Here is a 13811-nt window from a genome sequence, read left to right on the forward strand (position 1 = left end):
TATTGTACGTCACTTGTCCAAATGTGTTTATTGTACTTGTAAGATAACTATGGGAACAATCTGGTAAACATAAAAAATTGCTCTATTAATTAGTGTACAATTATTTGCTATTTCTGTATACCGATGTTCTGTTGTAGGACTGTCATCACCTCCTCTAGGGCCACACAACAACCTAAGGGAGAACTGTATAGAAGGCATGCCTAGCAACCGAGGCCCCGTCATGCTATTTGTCCTTGCTCAGCTACTCCTTGGTTGCGGGGGTTCGCCTCTCTTTACACTTGGCACTACCTACATAGACGACCATGTCAAGGCAGACAACTCTTCCATCTATATAGGTTATTATTTTATAGCTTGTCCATTAAAGTAGGTCTTAATGTATATGGCATCAATTTTGTTGTCCAATTGAAAAAAATATTCTATCAAAACATATTTTTTAGCTTAGTACTTTATTCTTCTTTAAATAATAATAATAAAAAAATAAAAAATACCCCCGCCGCAGCAAACCTGCAGACTAAGCGAATTTCCATTAACCTGATTGGATTTACACTAAAATGCCTCCATAAAAAAATAGCACATTTATTTCCCATTTAAATAGAATTAGTTTAACGAGTACTTAGGTTTGCTGCAACAGGGAGAGTAAAAAAGATTTTTTTTATAAAATGATAATAGTTTAGTAAGAAATAAAAGTATTTTCCAAAATCGATCAAAATATGTTCATAACAAGCAAACTACAACAGTTGACTTATTCTCCATAAGAATAACATGGGAATTTTAAAATTACAATTTCTTTGAATTTTCTCCCTAACAATTAGGCGCATAATAACGCTTCAATATACTAAATTATTTGTTTTTTTAAGCTCTACAAAATGGTTTAAAAATAAATTGTGAAATTTTGTGTTTTTAGGGTCAAAAATGGGAAAAACCTATTTTTACCCCATAAAACCCCCCATAAAACCCCCCATAAACCCCCGTTCCCATAGTCCGATCATGCTGGTTCGCGAACTCGTTCAAGTTTATCCCGCCTTACACCTTCAAACCAAATTTTATCAAAATCGGACAAAAATTACTCAAGTTATCGTGCGGATGGACACACACATATATATATATATATATATATATATATATATCTCTATATATAGATATATAAAAATTTGAACGAATGGTGTTTTTGGCCTCTGGGGACATCAAAATGAAAAAGTATATCGGTCCCGGGCTTAGGTCTTACCATGAGACCTACGGTAATAGCTACTTCCCTATAGGGAAATTCGCTAAAAACAAAAAAAAACAAAATAAAGAATTATTATGTCAAAATCAGAATTCCTCACTTACGTTCTGGAAGTTTGATATGGCAAGATGGAAGCAAGTGGAACTTCATGAAATAAGTTATGAGTGATAAAACAAAATTAATTTCCCTGCTATACATATTTAGTAAAAAGTAGGCTACACTTGGCGATCTTGATTCACAACCAGTAAAACCACGGTTGCTGCTAGGAAATCTGGGAAAAAGTGTGAATTTTTAGCCCACCCTGACATTCTAAAAGTTCCTAAGACACTTGGATAGCGCATGACTTTCCAATAGCTTTTAGAATAATCGTGATACTCATCTATTAAACTGATTTCCTATTGCTAAATGTGTAAACCAGTTACTTCAGTGTAAGGTTTATCCACTGATATTGTATTTAGTATAACTGTATAACTAAGTGAGTTACAAGTTTAGCTTGGTTGTTTCAGGTTGTATGTACAGCATGGCTGCATTTGGACCAGTGCTGGGGTTCCTTCTGGGAGCCTATCTGCTGTCCTTCCACATGGATGCCTTAGGGAACATAGCTATCGATATAGGTAACATAAACATTTTTGTTACATGAATTCCTAAAATATCAAGCCAGTTGTACTTGAGCATGTTGGAATTGTACAGTTAAACCACATTTTTGTAATGAAAAAAAAAATTCTTCTCGTTTGATTTGAAAATAATAGTAAAATTTGTTTTAATTTCCTACTTGTACGGTTGTTGAAACTTATCTTGACTTGTTTTCCACCTGGAGCTTAAGTTAAATATTCTAAACTTTTGCCGAAATAAGAATCGGTAAATCCTAGTGAGAAAAATTAGTTTTTAAGTATGTTTCCCCTTTGTTGTACGTTTCAAGTATGTTCAAATTTAATAAAGTTTGGTTTTAATGGACAGGGACTGGGCAATTTCCCAAAAAGATGGTTATAAAGTATATCTAGAAGTTTTACAGATAAGTTCTGTATCTTGTTAAAGTATATAAAATTGGCTTCAAATATTTAGTTTTGTTTATTGTAGGTGCAAATTTAACAGATATAAGGAGAATGAAAGTTATAGCGTAATTGATTTTTTTCCCTCAAGACAGTCCTCATATTTCATGTATTACACCAGTAACAAATTTCTTCTTTGTATAGTAAGTACTACATGTAAAATTTAAATTGAATTTTAATTTTAAGACCATTCCATTCTAATTTTCCCACTAAAACTCATCCCATCATTAATTTTTTTATATTGATTTTTAGCCTCCTGATCGCATTTAAGTACTATAAATTGGTATAAAATACCTACATTTATGCGATATTTAACTGCAACGCTTTGATTTTAAATGCAGGTATTGTTCACCAATTTATAGTCTATTTTTAAAACAAAACAAGTAAATGAGCTAAATGTTTCAGGTCCTGGTGATCGCCACTGGGTCGGCATGTGGTGGGGAGGATTCCTCGTCTGTGGTTTGCTGCTTATCATCGTAGCCATTCCATTTTTCTCCTTCCCTAAAGTTCTCACGGTAAGCTTTAGAATACTTTCTTATTTCAAATTTGTTTAAAACGTACAGTTAAAATTAGTTTCTTACTATTCATGATATAAATAAATTTTATTTCCTCTTACATTAAAGTAATAATCCTTAAGTTTAAGGAGGGTTGTTTCCTTTAGTTTAAGTAATAGTTCTTATCTTAAAGTAATAATCTTCTACAAGCGAAAGTAGAATCAACGTGATTCTAGGAACTTGTGCGGTCGAAAGCACAGCATTTTGGAATTTAGGCTCACGGTGTTGGCAAACATTTAGCAAGCAATTTTAAGCATCTTGATACATTATATTCTCTAGATCAGCATGCCAGTTGTGTTAGGTTGTGTGGCTGTTTTGGGTAGTTGTAAGCCATGTGACTCTCTCTTACATGAACTAGCTGAACTTTGTTTCTATAAAGAAATCCTTAGATCATGCCTTAAGTTGCTTTCTAGAATGATCTGGAAATTGTGAAACATTATTTAAAGGATTACAATTAATATTTTTTATATGAAACAGTGTTTTACATTGCTGTTATTGTTTGTTAAATCAACTACTTCACTGATATTCAATTTTCTTTTAAGGAACGGCTCTAGGTTAGAATTGTGATTTTTGGAAAAGGGGATAGCAGCTAGCTTACCTTTTAATAAATCCAAGTTGATAGCTATTTGATTTTTTCAGAGAGAGAAGGAGAAGATCAGGTTAATGGAGAAGTCAACAAACTCCGGTCTGACGGGCCGACCCCCTGAGACGTCCACACCTCAACAGCCCGGCAACCGCAGCGACTCTGGCTACGGCAAGGATGTCAAAGGTAAGAACATCATACCTTAAAATGGCCAATTTATAGATGATGACGCTAATTGTTAGCCATCGGAACACTCTCAGGGTCATTTTGCCTACATTCTAATTTTGAGCCTAAGAGAATACGTTGTTGACAGTGGATTTTAGTTGCACCTAATTTTTTCAGCTCAATGAAGAGCAGTTAATACAGGCTTTTAAATGAGCTCGTTTGACAAAGCATCTTTCTAAAGTACATGTAGTTATTATATGAGGCTTTTCTTAATCTGTGTCTCAAACGAGCTTTTGTCGTGGCCAAGTTTCAAATCTGAGATCGGCACTGTGTTCTTGACTTCTTCCACTACTATTATAGCTAGATTCCTATCCCCATGATCATCTTGTGATCCTATAATCTTATGATTAGTCTTATTAGACTAGTCATAGTGATTAGTCATGGTAGATAGGGGGAGTAGACTGGTCTAGTGGTAGGATGTGTTGCTTCGGTCCCTGATGTCTTATGTTCTAGTCCTGCCAATCACCGATAGATTTTATGTAAGTGAACACCGCAACCTTCTAGTCTAGTCTGAAGTAATATGTAAAATATTTCCGGGAAGGAGCCTAGTGTCCTAGGTTGTGAAGGTGGGACATAAATATCAGGTGGGGAGTAAATGAGCCAAGTGAAAGTACAATGCAGTTAACTACTGACCCGTGTTGCAGACATCCCAATGTCCATGTGGAGACTGCTGTGTAACCCAGTGTACGTGGTCACCTGTCTGGGAGCCTGTATGGAGCTGGTCATTGTGTCAGGGTTTGTGGTGTTTCTGCCCAAGTACCTGGAGACTCAGTTAACTACTAACCTGTGTTGCAGATATCCCAATGTCCATGTGGAGACTGCTGTGTAACCCAGTGTACGTGGTCACCTGTCTGCGAGCCTGTATGGAGCTGGTCATTGTGTCAGGGTTTGTGGTGTTTCTGCCCAAGTACCTGGAGACTCAGTTAACTACTAACCCGTGTTGCAGATATCCCAATGTCCATGTGGAGACTGCTGTGTAACCCAGTGTACGTGGTCACCTGTCTGGGAGCCTGTATGGAGCTGGTCATTGTGTCAGGGTTTGTGGTGTTTCTGCCCAAGTACCTGGAGACTCAGTTAACTACTAACCCGTGTTGCAGATATCCCAATGTCCATGTGGAGACTGCTGTGTAACCCAGTGTACGTGGTCACCTGTCTGGGAGCCTGTATGGAGCTGGTCATTGTGTCTGGGTTTGTGGTGTTTCTGCCCAAGTATCTGGAGACTCAATTCAGCTTGGGGAAGAGCCAGGCAAGCGTCTTCACAGGTAATCACAGTTTTACAGTAAGTTGTATTTAAACAAACATTTTCATTTCGCTACAGAATTTAATAAAAGAAAAGAAATTCTTACCTTAGTTGTTTTTATTTCATTTTGGAGTGAAACTAAATAATTTGGTCGAGTAGTTAGGTTGTAAGCAAGCAAGCCAGGCTTCAAATCTAGAGGTTGCTAGTTCGATTGATTGAGATAGTTACTACTCAGGATTTGATGGTCCCCAATATTTTCAGGCTAGGTTGTGTCAACATTTGGCTCACGGGAGATCATGGGAGACTCCTCGACCGCAGAAGATGTAAACAATTTAATCATAACCTAGGAAGACGTTCATGATATCACCGTGATGTGGTAGAGGTTATGATTTTGTCATAATCTCAGTAGCTTTTCTCTGTTTCACTTTTATTGCAGTAGATAGTGTACTTGTATCAGATGAACAGATTTTAGGCTAGTATTTAAAATTAATATTTAAAAAAATCAATATTCTCCAAACTCTGGCCCAACCTGAATTCGGGCTGAGGGGCAAAAATAAAAACTTCTTGTACCTGTCCCCACCTGACTTAAAAAAATAGTCTGGGCCACAAACCCCTAAAATGAGCTGGATAGTTAAAAGCATTAGTCTTTATGTGCAAAGGCTGCTAGTTTGATCATGAAAAGGATCGATTGTGGTAGTTGATAACAATGATAACTAGGCCTACATAACTGTGCCATTGTCCATTATACACTTAAAGAGAAGATTATACCTATATCAAGACTTCCTCTGTGATTTCTCTTACCTTACAAACTTTTTACATAGCTAATAATTGACACATTCCCAGGTTCAATCGCCATACCAGGTGCCTGTATAGGCATCTTCATGGGAGGCTGTTTATTGAAGAGGTTTGAGCTGAAGCCCAAGGGCGCTGTGCAGTTTGTTCTCATCTCTAACACAATCTGTCTGTCTTGCTACGGACTTCTCTTCTTCCTGGGTTGTGACAATGTCAAAATGGCCGGCACAACGATCCCTTACTACAACAGGTAAAAAAGAGTCCCTTTTTTTAAAAAAAGTTATATTTTTGTAATCAAGTCACAGTTAAAATCATTGTTGTGTTATTTAGGAGGAGGGACTTAGTCTTGGAGCACACTTTGGAAGATGGTTAGGGTACAATAATATCACTGATGAAAGTTCAAAGTACTCAACCTAAGAGTATAATAACAGAAACATATAACTTAAAATCTTTCCTCTTCAACGTTTGTTTGTTCTCTCTTCCTATCAAACAATGTTTGTGTCCCCCCCACAGGGTACAGGAAAAATAAATGTGATCTTTATGCTGCAGTGGTATCGACTTCCTGGGACCATTTATTAATTTTCGTTTGTTTTAGTTTTAATTTTCTATCAGAGGCATAACAAATTCTTGGTTTGCCAATTAAAAAGCGCAAAGAAATAAGTTTAGACCTACTACTGTTTATCAAAATTTGCTAAAGTACAAGAAACATTTGTAAAGAACTTGATTAGAAGTTATTCAATTAAGAATAAGTCCCACTATTCATGGAGTTTAAGTTATACCTGGACCTGCTAGGTGTAAAATGTGCTACTTAATATTTTGCCATTGGCTGTATGGGCTATTAATTATCAGCTGTATCCAAGGAATATGTCTGCCTTAGTCACTAACAAGAATACAAGATCGTGCCACTCATCTCCATTCATACTTGGCTTAAAATGCCTACTATCTTATGGTCGCCATTTGTATACTGCTTGTCGCTCATTTTGAGTTAAAATTGTCTTTAACTTATCATTATTTTATTTATTTATAGTTTTTTATTTTGCTACAGTGGCTGTTGCTAATAGCTTGTGTTGATACAGCTCCAGAGCCGAGCCATTCCAAGTGAACCTCACTGCGGCCTGTAACTTTGGCTGTGAATGTCATACTACGGACGTAGAGCCTGTGTGTGGCAACAACGGCCTCACATATTTCAGTCCGTGTCACGCCGGCTGTACGGAGCTCAGCTCTCGCTCCAACTACACCAACTGTGCCTGTATGTACCTCAATCTTACTACTCTACATTTGTGTTAGACTTTGGAGCTGAGGTTTGTTTTTTTTCCATTGACCAGAGTGCCCTGTTCTAACGATTAAATGCTTTCACACACATTTTGATACGAGGGGTTCTGGGCTCTACTTAAGGGTCTGTGGACAGAGTCTGTTTCTACTTAACAGTTAGCCAGAGAGATCGGTTCCGGCCAGATAATTTTATGCGAAAGCATAAGTCAGATAATTCATATCGTACGTGTCCAAGATTCTTGATTTTCGGCTGACGATTTGGTCTCATGAACTTTTCACTATTATGATTTGACTGCAAGAGTCTTTCTTGCAGGGTGTCTAGTAGTCGGGAAAATCGGGAAAGTCGGGAATTAGTATTGAATTTCAAAATGGTCTTGAAAAGTCGGGATTTAGTCTTGAATTTGATTTCAAAGTCGGGAATTTTCATAATTTTGCCGCGATCGTCGTCTTGCGTTTACGTAACCGCGAAAGCCAGTGATGATGATGTCTACACGGCATCGGGAAATGTTCACGATTTTGCCGCGATAGTAGACGACGACGATGACGTTTCCGTGACCGCGGGAGACGACGATGATGTCTACACGGCCGCGGGAAATGTTCATGATTTTGCCGTGATCGCGAACGACGACGATAACGTTTCCGTGACCGCGGTAGATGACGATGACGTTTCCGTGACCGCGGGATACGACGATGATGTCTACACGGCCGCGGGAAATGTTCATGATTTTGCCGTGATCGCGGACGACGACGATAACGTTTCCGTGACCGCGGGAGATGACGGTGATGTCTAAACAGCCGCGGGAAATGTTCACGATTTTGCCGCGATCGCGGACGACGACGATAACGTTTCCTTGACCGCGGGAGATGACGGTGATGTCTAAACAGCCGCGGGAAATTTTCACGATTTTGCCGCGATCGCGGACGACGACGATGACGTTTCCGTGACCGCGGGAGACGACGATGATATCTGCTCGGCCGCGGGAAATGTTCATGACTTTGTCGCGATCGCGGGAGAGTACGATGACGTCTCCGTGACCGCGGAAAATGACGATGACGTTTCCGTGACCGCGGGAGACGACGATGACTTTTCCGTGACCGCGGAAGACGACGATGACATTTCCGTGACCGCGGGAGACGACGATGACGTTTCCGTGACCGCGGGAGACGACGAAGACGTTTCCGTGACCGCGGGAGACGACGATGATATTTGCTCAGCCGCGGGAAATGTTCATGATTTTGTCGCGATCGTGGACGACGACGATGACATTTCCGTGACCGCGGGAGATGACGATGACGTTTCCGTGACCGCGGGAGACGACGATGATGTCTACACGGCCGCGGGAAATGTTCATGATTTTGCCGTGATTGCGGACATCAACGATAACGTTTCCGTGACCGCGGGAGATGACGATGACGTTTACGTGACCGCGGGAGACGACGATGATATCTGCTCGGCCGCGGGAAATGTTCATGACTTTGTCGCGATCGCGGGAGATGACGATGACGTTTCCGTGACCGCTGGAGACGACGATGATGTCTACACGGCCGCGGGAAATGTTCATGATTTTGCCGTGATTGCGGACGTCAACGATAACGTTTCCGTGACCGCGGGAGATGACGGTGATGTCCAAACAGCCGCGGGAAATGTTCATGATTTTGCCGCGATCGCGGACGATGACGATGACGTTTCTGAGACCGCGGAAGACGACGATAATGTCATTGATGGCTACAAGGCCGCGGGAAATGTTCATGATTTTGCCGTGATAGCGGACGATGACGATCACGTTTCTGTAACCGCATGACTAAACGTACGGTACGCGGAAGATTTCATGATAAAAAAAAAACATATTTGCTAGTTAGAATTTTTTATTGCTGCATTATTTCTTTACCTTAAAACACCACATTATCATAATACTACTTTATGACAAAGACAGTGGTTGGTGTAGTATTATTCAGAAAATTTTGTTAAGCAATAAAAATTGGTATCGGTATCAAGAATCGAGAATCGATGCATTTTGGTATCAACAACCACTAATTGTTGAAAAAACTAGTCTTGGAAAATCTGGAATTAGTCTTGAAAAGTCTGGAATTAGTCTTGAATTTTATAATGGAAATAAACTAGACAACCTGTTCTTGATTTCACTGTAACTAAAAACATTTCATTAAAACCGCAGGAGTCGTTCGCAATTCCTCCACGACTGCAGGGGACGATCACAATTTATCCATGGTAAGAAAAAACTATTTCGCCCTCAGATACGATAGTGAAAGACAATGTGTTCAATAATATTGTACAAACTCAAACTGATTGTAGTACTTACCAAAGTCGTCATTTCAGACCTGATCTGACTGGAAGTTTAAGAGTCCTTGGAGCCTAGACGTTCTAACTCATAAAACAATTTAAAACTATGACAAAATTTCTAATTCCTCAGTGCCCTAGATATTTGAATTACAATCACTTTGGTATTTTAAAAAACATTATGAGATTGTAAATAACTCTTCAGCCGCTGTTTGAAATTAACGAAATTAACATTGATTTTATGGCTATTATTCCTCCTGTTGCACTATCTTCCCATTTCTCATATTGTTGATGTATTGCATTGCAGGTATCCAATCCATGGTAACCTGAGCTCAGTTAATGCTCCGTTCTCCTCAGAGCTGCGAGAGGTGACAGTTGTGCCTGTAGCTACTGCAGGGCCTTGCAACTCTTCCTGTTGCACTATCTTCCCATTTCTCATACTGTTGTTGTGTTACAGGTATCCATGGTAACCTGAGCTCAGTTACTGCTCCGTTCTCCTCAGAGCTGGGAGAGGTGACAGTTGTGCCTGTAGCTACTGCAGGACCTTGTAATTCCTCCTGTCGCACTATCTTCCCATTTCTCATGTTGTTGTTCTTTATGACGTTTGTGGTCGCTGTAACGCAAATGCCTCTTCTCATGATAGTACTGAGGTAAGGGATCCAAAAGGTAAATTAATAAATAAATTTGTAGGCAATATGTGTTGATCTTGCACTCTCAACCAAATTATTGATCTTGAAACTTTTTTTTTATTCCTAAAAGTGCAATGAAGGGTAAAAAGTCTTGTGTAAGAAAGGAAGGGGCTGATCAATGAATGATTGGCCCTGTGGTGGAGTGAATACCACATACAGCTGTTTTGATGTTTAAAAATATCTTGTTTCTAAACATTTTCTTGAAAGAATTTATTCTCTTTTAGCTAAACTTTCAAGGCTTTAGATGTCCTGCTAGCTTACTCACTTAGAGCAACCAAATGAAGTTAACAGTGTTAAGTGCTTTGGTCATTTCAGAAGAAGCAATTGTAGGAAAGGCAGAAGGGAAACGGCCATAGGAATGCCCAAGAAAAGATGTGGGATAGTGTCACTAAGGAAGGACACTGTAGAAGTGGGGGCAGCAGTGGAAAAGACAAGATAGAGAGATGGACAGCAGTTGTTGTTGCGGCCAAATCTCAACTTGGGCAGAAATAGCCATGGAATAGAGTGATTCAGTGCTTTAGTTTGCCTTATTGCTTGTCAACTTAATTTTTCTAATTCATTTAATGCTTACAGGTCAGTCAATGAGGAGGAGAGATCGTTTGCCCTAGGAATGCAGTTTGTGATCTTCCGTCTGTTTGGTTATATCCCTGCTCCTATATTGTTTGGCAACCTCATAGACTCCACTTGTCTGTTCTGGAAGTCTACCTGTGGAGAGAAGGCTGGGCGTTGTCTGCTGTACGACATTGAGCAGTTCCGTTACAGGTCAGAACATGCATTCCTAATTCCTTTACTTTTTTTGTACAGAAATACTATATTAGGTGTTCAGAACCAGGTTAAATCAAGTATAATATATTTACGAGATAGGTTTGAAGAGAAAGGGCTTATTGCCTGAAAATAGGGGAGAGAAAGAATAGGATAAGCAGGCTTACCTTAAGAAATGTACATGTATGCTTGTATGTACATATCAGTGACTGTTGTGTACATATCAGTGGTATTGTAATGAGTTTGTAAGACTGTAGTCTCATTACAGGTATGTGGGACTCTGCTGTGGTATCAAGATCCTAGCGTTGTCGCTGTTCCTGGTGGATTGGTGGCTGATCAGAAGACACAAACACTTGGAAGACCAACCAACTGCGGCCGTCGGGGATCTGGTCACCTCCGGCTCCATCATCAGTCTGGACAAACGTGAGTTTCACCAGTAATATTGGGAGCGAGCTGGTCTAGAGCAGAACTTTGGTTCTTTAGAACCTGGGCTCAAACCCCCAATCACCAATTGACTATACATGTTATAATGCACTGACCCTATAGGCTGAACTTAAAGTAAGGTGTAAAAATAGTTCCAGGTTTGAGACTAGCATTCTTGGACGTGAAAAAAAACTTACCGGAGTAAACAGCTGAATGTAGGAAACCTGTTAATACTAACAGTAAAATCTTTGACGCCCTTACATTACAAAGTTTCTCTTTCTACACAATCCAAGTTCTTTAATTCCGCATACACATCATGAGCTTTTCTGGTTACAGTGTTTGAGGAGAAGCCCCCCACACTGTCAGCAGCCAGTTCTCCATGTGACGACCCCCCTCGAGCCCCCCTCTGTCAACCAGAGTCAACCAGTGGAGAATCTACGTGAAACACTGCTGCACTAGCGTCGCCTCTTTTTGTACAGACTAGCACTAATAGGTTTTTATAGCACAAACTTTCGTTTTTATTTTAAATTACGGTAGTTTACATTTTTGTAATTTTTTTACAAACACGGAAAAGTTAATTTAAAGTACTACGGTAACGATGCTTGAGAGTGCTTCACGGCGGTTTTGACTCACATTTTAAACAATTCAACCGCTTCGGTAGATTTGTTAGCTGTCGACCCTTTTGTGGTGTAATTTTTCACAGCTTTTTATCGTACAATATTTTTTTTTCTGTGTCTTGAAATGACTGTCAAGGATGAAATCTTAGAGTTCATATCTGAATGTTTATAAAGTTTGTTGAACGTTTAATCTTATTATCAACCTTGATCAGAGTACACAGTTCAACAAACTTATAGTTTTAGCTTTTAAGTATCATCTTCACTTCATTCTCTAGCGTTTCATAATTTCACTTTTGCTCAACCAATTTTTAGCTGTGTTATTTTCTGTACATGGCTTAAGGAGGATTTACTAACTTCAATTAATATTGTTTCCTTAAAAGCTATGTGATATTTGATTTAGTAAATTAAATTAAAAGCGAAGAAAGGGTTAAAAATACGTGATTTTTGAACAAAATAGTTAAATTATTAGTGTTGTTACAAATTGTATTGAGAGCGACGCTTCACGTTATATCTCCAAGTGAAAACTTGAAATGAGTACTTATGCAGTTGTGTTCTTGATATATTTCAATTTTCTGTTCAAGTCAAGTCGTGATGAAATTGTGATATTTCTGTTATCTAGAACCGTATTGTTGGCAAATTTGTACATAATGTATAAAAATGTTAACTTTTATTTTTAACTAATTGATAGATGGACCAATATCTGCACGTTGAAGGGTTTCGGTAGGCTAAATGTATATTTATTTGTATTGATTGGTGTGATGTGGTAGTGAATATGAAGAAATTGAGTGTTAGACTTTCATCTCGATCAATTCTTTAATTTTTTTAATTATCATATTCCGGTAGTGTCTTTCATTATTATAGGCTGTTTCCTATTTTTATCAATTTTTTATACCTTATAGGTTATGTGGTGATTTGACAGTTTACGTTCACAAGTTGAGCAAAATCCAAATAGAAAATAAATTGTGTAAGTAATTATTTTTATGTTTTTTGTAATAAATTATACATTGCTACTAGATTAATACTTACCTTACCTGATCAAAACACTATCATTGTTCAACTAAGTTGGAGCACAAAGATCGCAAGATTTTTTTGTATAAACTCTAAAATGTATTACATTTTAAGTGTACCAAATATTTATCACATATGCTATGATCATTATAAATACCTTTAGAATCGTTCAGAAAGGCTTTAGGCTGCTTATAAGCGTTGTTTTTTGTCAAATATAGTAAGTTTTTCTGTACTGAAAACAGTAGTCTATATGTTACTCCAAAACTGGTTATAGTTATCGATTCAATCATATTTTATCATAGACAAATACTCATTATATTTTTTGTCTCTATGTCACAGAATTGCTATATTGTTTTTTTTTACTACACGAACTAATTTTCATGATCAAAAGTTGTCAGAAATTGAATTATAAGTACAGGTATATAAATTAACAAACTATGTAAAATACAATCGATGATATTTTTCTAGTCGTTTTACTAAGCCTCTATACTATTTGCTAAGTGCTATGCTACACACAAGGGTAAATGGTCATTTAAATGTTGAATGGGTAACAAAAACCTAGCCTTTTGGAACATTGCAGTTTGGTAATGAAACTTGAACTGCAATCTAATTAAATGAAGATGTTAAACACAATGTGTTTATGTTTATCGTTAATTAAGTTACACAAGCACACAAAACCTCTATAAACTCACTTCCTAGTTCTACTCTTCTATAAACCTTATGACATGTGTAAATCAAACATTGTGAAGGACTGTTACATATATTTTACCTTAGAAAAAATCTCTTTATAGGTTAATTAGTTTAAGGGTTTTTTTGTAATTTTAGTAGTAGGCCTACTTAGTGAAAGTTGATCTTCCTTTTGTACAAACTTAGATAAGCTCATAATATATCAAAACATTTGCCTCACTAAAGATTTAGATTTTTAAAATATCTGTTAACCGACATAATGTTAAAAAAGAATAGGCATATTTTTTAAATATCACTTTAGAAAATCAAGTAAAACGGTAACTATACATTGTGAAATATATTTGTATCGGTTTGAATAATGTTCACTACGCTTTTAGTTAGTGAATTTG

General features: G+C 38.0%; 1 protein-coding gene across 1 annotated transcript in view; it reads left to right on the top strand.

Moving 5' to 3' along the window:
- The window catches only part of LOC128988725 (solute carrier organic anion transporter family member 5A1-like), a 70698-nt gene extending 57500 nt beyond the window's left edge, over positions 1-13198 (top strand). The window contains exons 8-18 of the mRNA XM_054410315.1: positions 138-335; positions 1732-1839; positions 2680-2789; positions 3468-3597; positions 4734-4898; positions 5720-5918; positions 6745-6917; positions 9694-9886; positions 10499-10687; positions 10956-11110; positions 11447-13198. Of these exons, the coding sequence (XP_054266290.1) occupies positions 138-335; positions 1732-1839; positions 2680-2789; positions 3468-3597; positions 4734-4898; positions 5720-5918; positions 6745-6917; positions 9694-9886; positions 10499-10687; positions 10956-11110; positions 11447-11553 (1727 nt within the window). The 3' untranslated portion in view covers positions 11554-13198. The remainder of the gene's footprint in view (positions 1-137; positions 336-1731; positions 1840-2679; positions 2790-3467; positions 3598-4733; positions 4899-5719; positions 5919-6744; positions 6918-9693; positions 9887-10498; positions 10688-10955; positions 11111-11446) is intronic.
- Positions 13199-13811: the final 613 nt, after the last annotated feature.

The sequence above is a fragment of the Macrosteles quadrilineatus genome, unplaced genomic scaffold (assembly GCF_028750875.1).
Source record: "Macrosteles quadrilineatus isolate MER2022 unplaced genomic scaffold, UCM_ALF_1.0 Scaffold_3__2_contigs__length_128488019, whole genome shotgun sequence".
NCBI classification, from domain to species: domain Eukaryota; kingdom Metazoa; phylum Arthropoda; class Insecta; order Hemiptera; family Cicadellidae; genus Macrosteles; species Macrosteles quadrilineatus.